The sequence below is a fragment of the Paramormyrops kingsleyae genome, chromosome 22 (assembly GCF_048594095.1).
Source record: "Paramormyrops kingsleyae isolate MSU_618 chromosome 22, PKINGS_0.4, whole genome shotgun sequence".
Taxonomy (NCBI): Eukaryota; Metazoa; Chordata; class Actinopteri; order Osteoglossiformes; family Mormyridae; genus Paramormyrops; species Paramormyrops kingsleyae.
The window spans coordinates 21,578,079-21,595,154 of NC_132818.1; the positions used below are offsets into that span (position 1 = coordinate 21,578,079).

At 46.6% G+C, this 17,076-nt stretch overlaps 2 protein-coding genes across 2 annotated transcripts; one reads left to right on the plus strand and one right to left on the minus strand.

The window, feature by feature from the left end:
- Positions 1 to 983: 983 nt before the first annotated feature.
- On the plus strand, positions 984 to 9,173 carry LOC111855895 (recoverin-like). The gene is made up of 8 exons (XM_072705073.1): positions 984 to 1,066; positions 1,303 to 1,407; positions 2,615 to 3,806; positions 4,019 to 4,075; positions 4,409 to 4,503; positions 6,052 to 6,518; positions 7,968 to 8,079; positions 8,276 to 9,173. The coding sequence occupies exons 6-8, from the start codon at positions 6,138 to 6,140 to the stop codon at positions 8,392 to 8,394; spliced, it is 612 nt and encodes a 203-aa protein (XP_072561174.1). The 5' UTR covers positions 984 to 1,066; positions 1,303 to 1,407; positions 2,615 to 3,806; positions 4,019 to 4,075; positions 4,409 to 4,503; positions 6,052 to 6,137; the 3' UTR covers positions 8,395 to 9,173.
- A 750-nt stretch (positions 9,174 to 9,923) lies between these two features.
- On the minus strand, positions 9,924 to 16,928 carry LOC111856007 (growth arrest-specific protein 7-like). The gene is made up of 10 exons (XM_072704979.1): positions 16,534 to 16,928; positions 14,623 to 14,712; positions 13,816 to 13,931; positions 13,422 to 13,496; positions 13,168 to 13,246; positions 12,799 to 12,927; positions 12,501 to 12,624; positions 11,875 to 11,954; positions 11,603 to 11,701; positions 9,924 to 10,575 (listed from the first exon to the last, which is right to left on the minus strand). Exons 1-10 carry the CDS (start codon positions 16,636 to 16,638, stop codon positions 10,462 to 10,464), a joined length of 1,011 nt encoding a protein of 336 aa, XP_072561080.1. The 5' UTR covers positions 16,639 to 16,928; the 3' UTR covers positions 9,924 to 10,461.
- Positions 16,929 to 17,076: the final 148 nt, after the last annotated feature.

The following is a 17,076-nucleotide window of genomic DNA, read 5'->3' on the forward strand; positions in this document are numbered from 1 at the left end:
AATTCTCTGCGTGTGCCGATCAATTGACTGACCAATAGGTGTCTTGTGAATACAGTGGTATTCCATGGATATGGAATTTTACTATTCCGTAAAAAACGCATTTGTTTAATTTAGTAGACATTTTCAGCTGACAATACTTTTATTTTGTGTGTAGTTGATATTCTGATTTTCAGGTCATTATAGGCAAGCTTCTTCAGCATCACAAGAATCTCTGTCAATCAGCAGTAAAGTTCAGCCGAACCGGACCCAGGGAACATTCTGGGTCGTACAGTCCAAACGTACCGTAGCTGCAATATATTAGGTGTCCACTAGATGGCAGAATTTAATATCACAAAATTGCCGAGCATCGCTACCGCCTGCTTTTGCAGCTGCAGTCATTGTGTAATCAGAAGCTATTGCATGTTTTGTTTTAAATGTCGAGGTTTCACTGGTATTCTCTGAAAAACTGAGTATTTGATTTAGAGCTGTTGCCGTCGTGCCCGTTTGTGCGGATGATGTTAACAGGACAGGACCGCGCTTATTGCAGCCGTCTCTGTCATCTTAAGCCCCCGCATTCTGCCGTGGCAGTGCCAGGAGAGCCCCCCCCTCCCCCCAGTAGCAGAAGTGTGATGTGCACACATTCCACATGATGAAGGAGCCACAGCATGCCTTCTAGAGGAAGGACAGGGATGACTGAGCCACCCCCGGCCCATGAGTAATTTACTCCTCTCTCCCAGGGCAAAAGTTTACTCCCGCTCTAAATAAAATGACCTCCGACAAACTGCCACCTACAGTAAACCAAGCTATTAGCACAGTACTTAACCCCCTTTTTATGAAACAGCGCCCCCCAACAAAATATTTAACCCAGAGTAAACACTAACGCTTCCCTTGAAGGAGGACAGATTCGTGCAATGGTCACACGAGCAGAGCGCTGCGCGTTTACGTCGTTACGTCCATATATATCTATGGTTACGTCGGCATGGCATTCTAATTAAGTGGGGTCACGTGACAAGAGCCTATGCTAAATGATAACATGAGGCGCTAGCCCAGAAATGCTGGCAGCAAATGCATGAAAAGATCTAGCTTTGTAAGTCATGGGGAAAGTATGTGTCTTTAATCTAATACCACCACGTAAAATACGTGACATGTCACTCCAAGATGGCAGGAAAAAATGATTTAGCTGCCTTAGTTGGCAGATTATGCTGACTATACAACTGTTTAATAGCTGCAGGATTTCTGCTTGTGTCAGAGATTTGGGTGCATTCCAAGGGTTCCAAATCTTTTTTCAGTGTAGGCTCTGAGGAATTCCTTTCTTTATTCTAGATCTTTCCACTGACCAGATCAAGGGCAAAAGCACCAGTAGAACAGTCTGGGAACTTCATGAAACCATTGATCTTGCTAAGCATGATGTGTGACGTTTGAAGGACGGTAAGGTGACTTTACTGACCAGGATATTCCTCCAGGTCACGATTCTAACCTGAACTTTAGGTTTCAACTTACAACTGTGAGGTTGGTGTTCTTCTCACAAGAGGACGAGGTGCTTATGTGAAATGTCCTCTTAACAAACCTGTTTTTCTCCAAAATGTCATTGAGGTTGCAGTTGCTTAAAATGATAGAAATGAACGAGTGTAGGATCTCTGCGATGATGCATTCATTAAAGAAATGTGTATATATATATATATATATATATATATATATACACACACACACATGCAACACAAACAACAAATAATGCAACTCGATAGGTTCGACTCAGCATTGGAACTGCTGATCTAAGCAATCTTGAGTGTAATGTGACTGTGGTTCTAGAATCTCACTGATGAACAAAAGAAGCATCCATTCAATTGCATTCTGCTGCCAAAAAAACACCTTGTTAATGAGAGCGGTCAGAAGAGAACAGCTGAGTTCATTAAATCTAATGGGAAGTGCAAAAATAACATCTCAGTGGAACAGCGGTATGCAGAAAGGCTTCTCTGAATACATGACTCGTCTACCCTGAGAGTGGTTCTGGAGACAAATGTTTGTCGTACCTGGTAGTCGACAGATTTGTCTAATAATGTGCCCACTGAGCGGAATCATATTATGAGCAATTTAGAAATACCAATTAACTTTAGTGTCATTGGACTTTGTGAGGAAACATGCATAATAGATGATGAACATTTGGACTCATACACCAAGTGGAAGCAGGATTCGAACCTGCAACCCTGTGCCTGGGAGGCCTAGATGCCATCTATGTACATAATGATTTCTATAGTCTGACTGTCAGCACTGGTTTGGTGGGCAGTGTATACCGTAAATATGCTCAGTACCTAGACAGTCAGGTTAGTTCAAAACAGTGCTGCACATATTACATTGGCAGTGACTGGCTGACTAAGGCAACCAGCCAGCATCATCTTATGTAATACTCTGTTACAGTACGACCTTGAGAATCTCTTTGCAAAACTACTGTGGCACGGAACTGATGAAAGTCCGAGCAGCGTTTACATGTCGGAAACCTGGAACTGAAAATATAATGAGACGACTGGGGAATCTTGCGTTAGCATTTTTGTTCTTCGGTTTGCATTAGTGAAGCGGGTGACGGCTGCAGTGTGCAGTGTGCAGTGTGCAGTGTGAATCTCGCTCTTCTTTTTCCCAGGCTGTCTGCTTAAAATCTGGCAGATTTGCTGACATCGCTCTTCTGCAGCCTGGACTGTAAAAGCCACGCGGAGTTTCAGTCGGCCAGTGTACCCTGCATATGAGAAGGAGCAGAAAATGAGCTCTCCATGCTAAGAGTGTCAGCACTGTGCCAATAAGTGGACTGGCTTCCAAACCCCTCAGGACTGCAACAGATGACTGTATTCTTCTCAAAACCCAGACTTTGTTTGGATGATGCTGGGTTTATAGGAAAGTCAGTATTAAACCTGTTTTAGGTATTAAGACCTCCCATTTCCCCAACATAGCAGACGGTTTTCCTAAAAAATAAGACTTACTTGCTTTTTGTATTTCTTTATGCCGCTCACCTACTTTATGTCCTTGGACTGTGGGAGAAAACTCAAGCAGCCTGCAGAAACTGATGAAACACAGAGAGAGCACAGAGAGCGAGCACAGAGATCTCCACAATGCAGAGAGGAGGCACACTTTCAACTCCTAACCCTATAACTATGAAGCAGAGGTGGAAATTTCAGATCCATCCATCCATCCATTTTCCAACCCGCTTATCCTACTGGGTCGCGAAAACAAAAACCCAGACCAAGATTTTGTTGCAACCAACCAGTTGAGTATCTGTGACTGTGATTCTTTATTGCCAAATGTTTGGTTGAAATAACATTTTGGTCAGGGTTTTTACCTTCCGGACCTGAAATTTCCACCACTGATGTGTAGTGACAGTGCTGACCACTGGTTCACCCCAAATCCAATACCTCCAAGTCCGTGGTATAGAGCCATATACTGAAACTCAGTCCTCAGATATTAAGATAAACTCCAAAACAGAAACCTTAGAAGGAAGATGGATGTATGGATGGATTATGCAGCTTGTTACTATAGTAATTTAAACAATAATATTAATCATCAGTTCTGCAGACAGCTGGCTGGTTATAACACATACATACGGCAGAGCATTCTGTACAGATCACGCCTGGGCCTATATTTAGATCAGCCAAGTGTGATGGTGAAGTTTACCACACAGACGGTGTCTTCCTGTTAATTTTATGTCCGTAAACTTTCTTCCTACTTTTCTAACTACCCTTTTCACTCCGTGTGCTGCTATACCGACGGATATAAGCTGAGTCGCCCGGATTCAACGCTCCATGACGAGCCAGCCGCAGAAATAGACTGTGTGGGATAATGAGGTGAGCATTGGCTGAGACCTTAATCTGACATTAGCTCGCAGAAGTCTGGCTGGTTCCCCGAGAGATTACCGGCGCTGCCGAAGCAGGAGCAGGCACGGCTATGGCGGGCACTACCTGGGCTCTTAGATCGCCGGGCACACGGATAATGTTCCTGTTTCTGCTTGGCTATTCCTCTATGTTTATACAACCAACAATACAAATATTCTCCTTAGGGCGCTTGACTGGAGTGCTGGCAGCGTCGATCTCGCTGATGTCATGAGACCTGAGAGGTACCCTAGCTAGAGCCACACGCCGGCTTCCTGTCAATCAGAGGCCCACGAGCTGAGGAGTCCTTACTGTCTGCCTACGTGACGCTTACAAAACCGTATGAAAACTCAATTAGTGTCAAAAGGCTTTAGGACAGTGAAGTCTGACCCGGGCCGAAGTTACGGCTCATAGTCGATGCTATCTTAGGCGGCCGAGAGGGGGGGGGGGGGGGGGGGGGGAGAAGCCAGCCTGATGCATGCTGGGAACCCTGCCCCAAAAACCTGGAGCTTAGAGCAATGTCTTTCAAGCCAGTCATCAGAGACCCCTAGACTGTACGAGTTTTTGCTCTCTTCCAGATCGCAGGGAATTGGAATTGGGAGAGAGCAAAAACAGGGAGCGTCTTGGGGGGGTCGCCGGGCACTGGCCTGAGAAGCACTGGCTTAGCGCATCGGTGAGTAGAGCAGCATAAATGCTCCGTGTTATTGGGTGGAAGTTTCTTACGTGCGACGCATGTTGCATGAATCACAAATTCGAGGCGTGATAGATGGAAATAGCTGCCAGTGACACTTTTAATTTAGTCTGGCACACAGAGAGCTGAATCTTATTGTTTCAGCTCTGCAGGAAGTTAATAAAACAGGCAAGATAAGCTACAGGGCTTCTGTGAGCCAACCCAAGATAAACAGCTGGAAGATGGTTGGATGGATGCCAGATTTCCCATAGATGTGTACGTGTGGGTGAGTGGTGTGTGACTGTACTCTGCCATGGGTTGGTGCCCCATCCTGGGTGATTCTCTGCCTCGTGCCCGTAGCTTCTGGGAGAGGCTCGCAGAACCCTGAATAGGACAAGCAGGTGCAGAAAAGGTATGAATGGATGGATGGATGGATGGATGGAAGATGAGGAAGCCTGACTTTATGTCATCGGTGGTCTCATCTCAAAAACAGCAACAAATGGACTGAGGGTTTCTGGGAATTTTTTTCTTCAATTACCACTTATAGCAAAGTTCACACCTATCTATGTAATTCCACATCAAGCTAGATAGAACGGATACAGAAAATACAGTTTTATTTGCATACCTACCTGGACGTACATGTTTGTTGTTAGTTCACATCTCCAAATGTGGCAGCGAACATTTGCTTATGGGACGGCCTGCAATGTAGAAGCCCCCCCCACACACTGAATCGCTCCGTTCATAGCAGACCAGTTACTCCAGTGACCATGTGGTAGGTGGCCAGATATGTTCACCTTGGCCTCCCTCCAGCCTACATCACGCATCCCGTCCACAAAGAGACACATCTGGCGTTCATTACCGTAAATACCCTAAAAGCTACTCCATGAAAACCTGACGGTTCCTTTCTATTCAATAGGTAATGATATGGTAATTTTTTGACAGGTTTCAGAGATGATAAATACAGGAGTAGGTGAAAATAAATGAAAAGATTTTTGCACTTCCATTCATCTTCAAACTGATGCAGGATCCCAGGTGGGGTGGGGTGGGGGGGGGGGGGGTTGGGGGGGACTGGAGCCTATCCCAGGATTCACAGGGTACAGAGTAGGCGAACACTTTGGCCAGGATGGAGTATTTTGGATTTGTATTTCGTTATATTTTCCTTTCAGCTAAATATGTGACTGGAAAATATTGAAATCGATGTAGCTGCAAACAGATTAACCTGATTGAATGTGCATGTAATTTGATTCATGTTGGGAGGATGGTGTGTATCTCGAGCAGGTGAGGACACTGCGTTTGTTGAAGGAAGGTTGCCGGTTCAAATCCCAGTGATGTCCCATTGTACTCTTGAACCCCAATTGCTCCAGGGACTGGCTGACTCTGCTTTCTCAAAATATAAGAAATGTACTCGCTAAGCGCGTAAAATGTAAATGCGAAGTGAGCTATGGAGCGGCTGCAGTGCCCTGTGACCTAAACAATGGTGACACACTGATCGGCTTAATCTTTAAGAAGGTTCACGAGGATTTAGACCGAGATCCCTGAGTTCCTTCACAGCCTGCAGGATTGTCGGGACTCACGGGCCAGGCGAGATCCGGCCGCCATCGCAACCCCAGCCGAACGACATCGAACCTCACACACAAATGGGTAACACCAAAAGCGGATCCCTGTCCAAAGAACTGCTGGAGGACCTGAAACTCAACACGAGGTACAGCGAGGAGGAGCTGCATGCCTGGTACCAGTCCTTCCAGAAGGAATGTCCCAGCGGACGTATCACAAGGGAGAAGTTTGAAAGCATCTACTCCAGCTTCTTCCCGGACGCCGACCCCAGCGAGTACGCGCGGCACGTCTTCCGGAGCTTCGACACCAACGCCGACGGCACGCTGGACTTCCGGGAGTACGTGGTGGCGCTGCACCTGACCTCGTCCGGGAAAACTCTGCAGAAGCTGGAGTGGGCATTCGCCCTGTACGACGTCGACGGCAACGGCACCATCAGCAAGAACGAGGTGCAGGAGATCGTCAAGGTAGCCGACCAGAGCCTCCGGCAGTAAAACTGGTCACATCATGTGACCAAGCAAAAAAACAATAATTCCGGCCAACATATTTAGTTTCATTTTATGTATTTAACAGGCACTTTTATCGACGAGTGACGACGTGTGTTTTTTTTCCAGCTGGGCGTTACGGGCCTTGCTCAGGGGCATAATGCTGAATCTGTTGAATAAGTGTGGCACAGATTGAACAGTACATGGCATTGTCAGAGGAACAAAGATTAGCTAGGTGACTTACAGCATGTCTTCATGGCTTATGGTTAGAGGTTCGAGTCCCCATCTCCATAGAGTGTGTGTGGCGACCCGCAGCCAGTCCACGTTTTTGCTCCCTCCGAGTTCCCTGCCAGACAGTCCATATTTTTGCTGCCTGGGACAGATCAGAAACGTGGACTGTCTGTAGGTCCCTGAGGGCTGGATTGCTGTAGACTGTTTCTCTGGCCTTGTGCCCAGTGCTTCCCAGAATTAGCTCCATGATGTTCTGTTAGATGAGTGTTTAGAAGAAGCGAAAAGCGTCTTTACGTTAAGTGTTGAATTCAGCCTAAATGATACATTTGAATATGTTAGAAATATCAGTGCGCCTATAATCTGCCACAGCTGGGCTGCTCACTGTGAGGGGATTTGAGGCGATTCTCTTGCTTTTGTTTAATTAACATTTAAGCCTTGGCAGTGAGCCTCGCACCAGTCCTTCTCTCTCCTTATGTAACATGGCATTTCCACTAGAATAAAAGACTTCACCTGCCCTGTCAGTGTATTCAAAGCCCAGGGTTTCACATAAAGAAGATTACATCTCATTATTTCCTGTAATCTGTTTAGAGATTCGCATGAGGAAGGTATTAGTGTGTCTTACTGTTCATTTGCATTTGTTTTAGTGCGTTATACACAGCTCTGGGAAAAATTAAGAGACCACTCTGTATATTTCAAAAATCTGCATTTTTAAATCCTGGTTGAATCCTACTTCTGCTGGCTGAAGGCTGCATTGTGAGCAGGATGCTTCCAGGCTCAATGTCTCTAAGAGAGCAGTACACAAGAATAAGATGAAGCAGGAGACACTGGGAATGACCAGAAACCAGCCAGGTAGAGGAAGGAAGCGACGTCCTAATGCCAGAGATGACCGTCAACTCATCCAACCGTGCGTCATGAATCGGAGGATGGTATTAAGTGACCTTCAACAATGGGAAACATTAAGTGGTGTGAAGTGCACTGCTAGGACAGTTCATATCAGGCTAGAAGCAGGACTGAAGTCCTATAAAGGAAGGAAGAAGCCCTTCATCAATGAGAGGCAAGGAAGAGCCAGGCTGCAGTTTGCAATGTATATTATTCACAGATACACACCCATAAATTGAGAAATGCTTGAAACAAAAACTTGTGCTGTGGTCTCTTAATTTTTTCCAGAGCTGCATATTTTTCTGTTTGGGATCTTTGCAGGCGATATTCAAAATGATATCCTTAGAGGATCAGAAGTACCTTCCGGAGGATGAGAATACGCCACAAAAGAGAGCTGATAAAGTATGGAAGTTCTTTGGAAAGAATGAAAACGGTAATATTTTCCTCATCAATACAGAATCTGAGCCATTACTGTGTATAAACAAGTACACATAATCATGCGGAGGCAGCTCTAGTTTTCGTACATTTTCTATAATCCCTATAACATGCATGCATAGATCTAGATCGCTAACTCTCTCGAGTGTCAAAACACTTTTATTTCTTCGTGGTTTTTTTTTTGTCCCTCTCAGATAAAATATCCGAGGGGGAGTTCATTCAGGGTGTGATGGACAACAAGGACATTCTCCGGCTGATACAGTTCGACAAGCCGCAGAAAGTCCAAGAGAAACTCGACGAGAAGCAGCAGTAGCGTCTCTGCGAGTGTTTTCCCACAGCTGCCCCCCCCCCCGTAGTGTTTGTCTGCTGAATCACCGCCACAGCTTGTCCTGCAAATCCAAAGCTACTTTATACTGTCGTCACACTCAACAGAGGCTCTGGGCGACTGTTATATCGCTAATGTCGCATCATTTTCACCACCTTCTACGTTTAAAGAGAGGGTAAATAATTCCGACTTTGTCTAGGATTCAGCCTGGAACTCTCTCCTTATTCAGCTTGAGGGTTTAGACCTCTACTCCATACCACTTTCCAGCATAAATAATATAAAGGTTCATAGAAGCAAATCCTCGCCGAAGGTTCTGTTGTTAGCATTATACTAAGAGGTTTTATTTAGATGTCATTTGTGATCATGATTTTTTGTAACTTTGTGGCACAGCTAAGGCCGCTAATTTTCGCCGATGCACATTGCGAAGCGGCGTGGGACGGGGCTGGCCTTACCTTTGCAGGAACAGTGTCACCATGACAGTGGCGGGCGACGGCGGCGAAGCTACCCCTCGCTGCGGGTTCAGCTTTCTCCCGGGTTCATGCACAAAGTTATGTCAATGACAGCTCGCAGATCGCTGGAGAGCTACGGCCATTCTGCTGTCTCCATGGAAACCGGCTCTCATCCTTCTATTTTTGCCGTTTCAGACACCGGGAGGAAAAACTTGCCTTTCAGTGGTACAAACAACAAAAAAGCTTTATTTAGACGTTCTATATATGCTATATAAATATTACCAATCACTTAAGTTAAACATAAGTGTAAATTGGGAATTTGTTGGGTTTTTTTTTGCAGATGTTCTGCACTTTCAGACAATACTTTGTATTTATCCACATCCATCCATCCATCCATCCATCCGACCGACCGCTTATCCTGGTCATCGTCACCAGGACCATTAGCCTATTCAAGACAGCAGTGTGCACAGGGCTGTTGTACATCCTGGATGCCAATCTATTTGTCAACATGACTTTTGTAAGGTTTTCTCATCTTTAACTAATGTAATTTACACCTGAAAAGTGTAAAGCCCTGTGCTGTGGGATTTTGTATAAAAAACACTAAATTCCAACACATATAGCACATATAGCACATATAGCACATATACCCCACACAGAGTACTGATGCGAGATTTTGTTTTATGGCACCTTCTGCCCTGACATGTAGGCAATGCATGTGTTATGTGTGTGTGTGTGTGTGTGTGTGTGTGTGGGGGGGGGGGGGGGGGTCCTAACATCCCATCTAGAGTGTCTCCTGGAGGGGCTCCAGGCTCACCACCACCCTGTACCAGTCATGGAAAATAGACGGGTACCTACATGGATGGATGGATGGATAGATGGATGGATATAAAGTGCAGGCATTGCCTGGTTTCTTTGGCCAGAGATTAGTCCAAATTCAAGGTATTAAACAGTGATACAACTTAAATTCTCAAACTAGCTAATTTCTGCGATTATGATTTTCTACCGGTGCCATGGTAACGGGGGGGGGGGGGGGGCACCTGCGGTCACACACATCGAGCTGAACCAGAAAAGGTTTAACATCCATTTAATCAAACCTTTACAGTACTTTAAAACACTTAATAGTCACAATTAACTAGAATGAGAGGATGCACATGAGTTCATTAATTTTCACGAAACAGATTTCTCAGGTCACATTTTACACAACATGTACGAGAATTAGAGGTGTAAAGTAATAAAATAAGATTTATGATACCAGAGCCTGTTTCATGACCATAAATATATTAACAGTAACAGCTAAGTCTGTGTATTTAAAAAATAAATAAAAACCATAATAAAAAATTGTCAGCTATGCCAGTAGCTTTGGATGACAGTATCTGCCAGGCGTCTCTGTGCTGTAGAGCAGCCGTTCTCAATCCGGTCCTTGGGGACCCCGAGGCAGTCCACATTTTTGCTCCTGCCCAGCTCCCAGCCCACCTGTACTAGGTATTCGGTGTTCTTGATTGGCTGGAAACTGGGAGGGAGCAAAAATGTGGACTGCTTGGGGTTCCCTGAGGGCCGGGCTGAGAAACGCTGCTGTAGAGGGCAGCCTGGGCCCCTTCACTGTCCTCTAGAGGTCCAGGTCCACAGGCCGGATTTGCCCGGTCATGTGCTCGATCACCCACAGCTGCCGGTCCCTGGCTGGGTCCACACTCTTCAGCAGCTGGTCCACGGGCTCCAGCATCTGTGAAGAGGACCGAGGGACCGTGGTAACTGTAGGATGTCTCAGTGGTTTGCCTGGTGTTAATGAGTCTCGTGCTCTGCAGGCTGTTACAGTGTCCTCAGACGTCACCGGGGAAAGGCTGATTAAGCCAGAAATCATCTATCATTCCTTGATCGCTAAGACAACCACATGGAGGTGCTGCTGGGAAGGGAACGTGAAACCTGGTCCTGGTGTTTCGATAATACAAAATAATGTTGCGACTAGCTTTAGGCTGCAGTAAGTCTCAGGGAGTACAGGAAGTACAGGGAGTACGGGAAGTACAGGGAGGAAGTAGGGAACCGCCTACTAGTTATGTACAAACTGCAGGCAATTAGGAATCGAATAGTAATTCATTCGTCCGCTTGCTCGCTCGCTCGCTCGCTCGCTCACTCCATCACTCACTCACTCACTCACTCACTCACTCACCCATCTTCTATACTCCTTGCCCTATTCAGGGTTGTGGAGCACATTCCGGAAACAAAGAGTGCAATAATCTAAAACGCAAATCTGAAAATTCCTTAGCATATCTTTTGTCATTTGATATTATTTAAGTTTACAGGTAGCTGTTCAAGAATGAAAGTGTCACTGACACTGTTTTCATTATTATTATTTTGTTAAACAGAATTGTGAAAATTAAAGTATTCTGTTTAATGTCATTCTTGAATGTGCAATGGTCCACAGTTACTCGTGGATAATTAAGGAGACAGCTGGAGCGAAAATCTGCGTCCGCGGTGGATCGTGATGACTAGATTGGACCAAATCTGCACCAGAAGGTTGTGATGAGCCCTCTAGTGGAAGAAGAACTAAAATAATGCCCTTCATTTCAGTTTAACAACCACATGTTTAACTCATGGGAAATTAATTCAGGCACAAAGGTAAAGATTAAAATAAAGAGTATGCATATATGCACCTATATTCTATGAATTATATAACACAATGTATCACTTTTCGCTACGCGAACATGTTTCATGGTATCTCTAAAAATCCGAACGCTAAACGGTTCACTTACACTTTGGCTAAACATGTCCGTTTCTCGTCTCAGCATGGTGTACCGACAGAGGTGCTGTCGTATCGTCTTCACACGATCTACCTCCAGCTTCTCCAGCTCCTGCGTTGCACAGACAGGGAGAGGTAGGCGATGGGATTAGTGTCAGAACGATGGTGAGAATGATTACGGCTGGATCTGTAGTTAATTATAACTGCTAAAAAGACTCGACTGTAATTGGAATTTCTCGCCTTATTTTGTAAAGTGATTGCGTCATGGGGAGCCCAGATCATTACCATGCTCGATGTCACCATCTCCTCGAACCATCTAGACTGCGCCTGGTTGTAAAGGTCGATGCAGCGCATAAGTTCATCTCCTGCGCAAGAAAACGCGCAAGTCACCTTTCAAATGACTCTATGTTAACGATGGTATATTTAACAGTAACGATGATAGCGTGAAAGCAGAGATTTGGGATTTCGTACCCTGTACCCTCTCGGGTCTGCCAATCGCATCCCTTAGCTGTAGGTAAATGTACGTTTTCAGGAATATCCCCAAGATACAAACATCATTAATTTTTGTACCCCCGCAATGGTACAAAAATATTCCCCAGTGTCCATTTCTGTACCTTAAAAGGTACAATTACCTACTGCTAAGGTACAATTGGCAGATCCTTGTGGGTGCAGCCCCAGTGACAAGCAAAGGTACAAATTGGTACTCTTTTCTGACATCGTATGACCAAAAACATAATAAAAACATAGTAAGGAATATTTTTTTTTAAGTGTAATGTACTTAAATTGTTCAGCAGTTATACCAACATTGTATTGACAGAAATATACTGTTACAGAATAAATAGGTGAGAGGCATTAACTCAGAAATGATGGTGAGGGATGCTGTGTTCGGTGCAGCTGCGTCGAACGCCCACCTGCCTGGGTGGATTTCCGCCGGGCCTTCTTGATGTCCACCTCCGTCTTGTTGCTCAGCTTGACCTCCAGTTGTTGTGTTTTAACCTCCAGGTCTTTCTGACGGTCTGTCAGGGCCTTGCGAGCCTTGGAGAAAGGTTGGGGGGGGGGGGGGGGGTGGTTGAATGTTTTATATTTGTCGTATTTCCATTAGCAGCACCGTGTTACTGGATCACAGACTGGACTGAGGCCGTGTAGAATCTGGGCTGGGAGCCCCGTCCTATAGAAGTCAGGTAGGATTGGGTCCCTGTGACGCTGTACCTTCTCCACACCCACGTATCGGCTCAGCAGCTGCTTGCGCAGCTCAGAGATGTTCTGGTCATACTTCTTCATGTCTTTCTTGAAGTTGTCTCGGAGTGACAGGAGCGGTTTCTCCACCTCCGAGTGGAGCTGTTGAGCAACGGAGAGCTACTGTCATGCGGCGCGTAGGAAATACGTTGCAGCACGTCGGCAAATCCTGCAAATCATGCACCCCCTCTCCACAATTCTGAACATTTTGAAATTTTCTGGAAGTTTGTACCCCTCCAGTCAACAACCCCCCCGCCCCCCCCCCAAGTTAATTTCTTGGCACAGGCCTGCTGCAAATAATTAGCTTTATCCTATGACGATTCCTGAGGAGCTGCGGTTTACCTTGCATGAGAACCTCAGGTGGACCTCAGCCTCATCTGCCAGGCTGTGCTTCAGCTGGTTCCAGGCCTCGCCCAGGGTGCTGCGAGGGGGGGGGGGGGGGGGGAACCAGCTTGGATTCACATCTCTAAGTCTGAGCTACTGCAGTATGCATGCTGTTACATAAGCTTCTCCAGTGCATCATGGGAATTAATATAATGCAAGCGAGTGCGGGCGGTGTTACTGGGATGGCTGGTGTTGCGGCGTTCTCCATTTACCCTTCTTCTCCTGCGGCCAGGGGGACTTGAGAAAGCTTGGCCAGGTTCTTGGCATAATCCTCTTCTATCTTTATTCTAGGAGAGAGGACATGGTCTTGTACTTGGGTCCTGCACCATAAGCTGCTTTTGATGTAGCTGCGCAGACCACTGGTGTCCTAGCCACGCCCACACCCACGGCCGGCCAATCAGCTTGAGGGATACGAAATGGCAGGAAGTGAGGTCGGTCTGCTTTCCTGACTTTGACAGGAACGTGCAGGTTTTACCAGACTGCAGTGGTAGCGAGCGGCTGGAAGTCGACCACGGCTTGTGGACGTCCTGCTGGGTGCGTGTGAGGATCTTTCGGGACTCTTCGCGGCGAACTGGAGAAGCCGGGCGGTTCCCAGAGACGGCTCACCTCTCCCGGATGAACTCCGCCATCTCCTTCTGCAGCTGCTTCCCCTTCAGCTGCTTCTGGAGTAGGACCTCGAAGCCTGTGATGCATGAGGTCCCTTGGGGGTCCTTTTTATCAGTCTTGGGAAGGAGAGAATGTGTCACTTGGTTTAAATCTGAAATTTCCACCATAACTCAAATAATCAGTTAAACAAGCAATATAAAGAGTCCTTCTAAGCTAGTGAAGAGTATAACTTTGTGTAATGCTGCAAATCTAGGCGCTATGACAAGACCAAGTGGCTGCTTTTAACCCATTCTCATGTATATGGGTTTATAATATATACGATGCTTAATTTGTGCCAGATGCTGTTGGAACGCATTCCAGGACCTCTCTGTTTTTGACTGTCTGCGTTCCAGCACGTATTTTTTTTTGCCAGATCCAGCATCTCTCTGGTTAAAAAAACAAAAGTAATAGCATAAGAAAAATTAAATAAGTATTTAAATTTAAATGCCAATTTTCAGGGATTTCACATCCTTTATTTGTTTAGATTTATTCTTAGAAATATGTATCATACCACCGTGTTTCGTACGGCTTCCGGGACCTGGGGTTGCCCTTCCGCTCTCATATACCCTTTGCGTTCCGGCACCTTCTGATTCACAAATTAAGCACTGTAATAATGATGTAATATAAGTGCATGGTGTTACAATGGTGAAAAATGGTGGGAGGACCATTGAGCTGTTGTGAGTGCAGCTGTAGTGATGCGGTGTGTTGGGGAAGGCGTGAGAGCAGGTTAATGTCACCATGGCGACAAGGTGCCCGGTGACCCCTCACCCAGAAATAGTCACAGTAGCTCCAATCACCAGGCTTCAGCAGGGGCTGTGCGGGGCTCCCCAGGGTGAGGGGAAAGGTCACACCGTTGATCTGGGGGGGCGGGAAGGAGGAGAGAATTCCACATCCCTGCAGAGAGTCCTCGACCGTCACGCACCGAAGGTGCTTCCCTCCTCGCCGGGTTAATGCACTGTTTACGGCCGGAAACGGCCCCCACTGCGCGGCCCGAGCATCCCGTTAGCGACCCCGATCGGAGCGTCTGCGGGTAAATAAATAAATAAACGCAGTGTACAGTAAGCTCCCCCCCGCCCTGCTCTCCAGCGAGCCGGATCGAGGTTATATAATCCGCACCATCTGCATCGTCCCCCTGCCAAATCTGAAGCGGCCCCCCCTGTTCCCGCCTGTGGGCGATATTACGCATTTCTGCAGAAAGCTCACGGTGTTTTATAAACAGCAGAAAGGGACCCTCGCTTAGCCTGAAAGGCAAGCAGTCGTCCTCGGACGCCGTAAACGCGTCATAAATATGTTGTGGATGCAGCATAAACAGAATCTTCCAGAAGAAAGACTGGAGCACGTTTTGATCGATTTTCTCTTATGGGTCGTTCCTTATTTTGAATCTAGTGTCTCACCAATGAAGAAAGAAGGGGACTGAACACAATATGCATGGTGCTGCCGCCAAAGCAGCTTCAGAGCATTAGCTCTTAATTACATCTACAGCATCGGTAACATTGGTTTGCAGATACATCATCTATCCGAATGTATATCTATACATCATCTATCCGAATGTATATCTATACATCATCTATCCGAATGTATATCTATACATCATCTATCCGAATGTATATCTATCCATCATCTATCCGAATGTATATCTATACATCATCTATCCGAATGTATATCTGAGTCTGATTCTCTCCAGTAGCTGCTTAAAAAAACATGTCCCACATTCATGTACACATGAGTATATACACACATGTACACACACACATACACGCACACATACACGCACCGACACACACATACAGACACATACACGCACAGACACACACATACACGCACCGACACGCACAGACACACACATACACATACACACACACACACACACACATACACGCACCGACACACACACACACACACACACACGCACCGACACACACAGACACACACATACACACACACATGCACACACTACAACAGCACTGGAGGTATCCACGAAGGCTGTGGGGGTGCTCCACTACTGTTGCTAAGCAACAAATTGCATTTCTGCATGTTTTCAAAAATAATATCAAACTGCAAGCTCTCCGCGTTATTTTTATCTACGTTATTTTTATCCTTCTGTCTAATGATAATGAACTCGGCCCTTTACGTTAATCTCCTATGGGAATCAGGATATTTCTCCTATATATTCCTGCAAGCGTTCGGCGGTACTGATTTGCTCAGTTATACACTGTCTTCGCTCATATGTATCCAGTCTGCAGGAAAATCTTTGGCGATTTGAGATGCTACCAGAACTGTTTGTTTACATCATTAAAGGGTGACGCGGTGGCAGCGCCACATGGCCAAGACCTGCTCCTTCTGCCGTTGGGTGGACGGCCCCAGAGCTCTCCATCCTCCACCTGTCCTGACTGGGGAAAGTATCAGCAGACCAGTGGGGGGAGAAGTTGATAGACGGGGCTCTATATGCTCCCACACCCTCCCGGCGCTGTGTAACACGACGGCAATAGCGGCAGAAGACGGTGAGCTTTCGGTGAGACGGAGCAGCCGACGTCTGCATGGTTCGGTCGTTTATGTGGCACTTGGCGGGAAAAGCAACAGCGACGGTTTATTTAGGCAACGGGGCGTCACCGCTGCCACGCCGAACTCTGCCCGCTCGTCCGTGTTCTGCGAGTTCCGACGGCGGCTGGACATACTTACTGTAACCTTGGTCTCTTCGTTCAGGCCCCTCGTGGGGGACGTCGACCCTGGGCTCTTTGGGGAAACACATGGAGCTTTCTGGAAGCTGCCTTCGATGTCACACATCCTTCGTTCTCTGGCAGCCGCTCTGTTTTTGCTGCGACGGGAATCTGTTATTTTTTTTTCTCTCCCTCCTTTCCTGTTGCCGTGGTGAGCAGATTCTGGACCGGCTCGCGGTAGAGAGCGCGCGAGAAGGCTGCCTCAGGCTAAGCTGTCAGCCAGGTTCTGGGGGTCTCCATGGGAAGCGAACGGGGCATCCAAGCCTTCTGCGTACCAACACTGTCCATGCTGCCACCCGAGGCAGCACATGAAGCCAGTGAGGAGGAACAGATTACGTACGCTCCTCACTAGAACATCTCCCCTCAGAAACACGGGGGGGGGGGGGGGTGAGGGAGGGGCTTCTCAGTTACGATGACGGCCCCTGCCGAGCTGTTTATGATCGGGGAATGGAGGAGAAGAGCAAAAGTAAGACAGCCAATGAGAGAAGCCTGGGATTTTTAAACG

Bases quoted from the DNA above. Each gene is read 5' to 3' on its own strand.
- LOC111855895 (XM_072705073.1), top strand. From the start codon at position 6,138: ATGGGTAACACCAAAAGCGGATCCCTGTCCAAAGAACTGCTGGAGGAC. The intron at 6,519-7,967 runs GTAGCCGACCAG...GGATCTTTGCAG, and splicing joins AGGTGCAGGAGATCGTCAAG to GCGATATTCAAAATGATATC. The intron at 8,080-8,275 runs GTAATATTTTCC...TGTCCCTCTCAG, and splicing joins CTTTGGAAAGAATGAAAACG to ATAAAATATCCGAGGGGGAG.
- LOC111856007 (XM_072704979.1), bottom strand. From the start codon at position 16,638: ATGTGTGACATCGAAGGCAGCTTCCAGAAAGCTCCATGTGTTTCCCCA. The intron at 14,713-16,533 runs GTAAGTATGTCC...CCGCCCCCCCAG, and splicing joins ACGAAGAGACCAAGGTTACA to ATCAACGGTGTGACCTTTCC. The intron at 11,955-12,500 runs GTGGGCGTTCGA...TTTCTTGCGCAG, and splicing joins GCGGAAATCCACCCAGGCAG to GAGATGAACTTATGCGCTGC.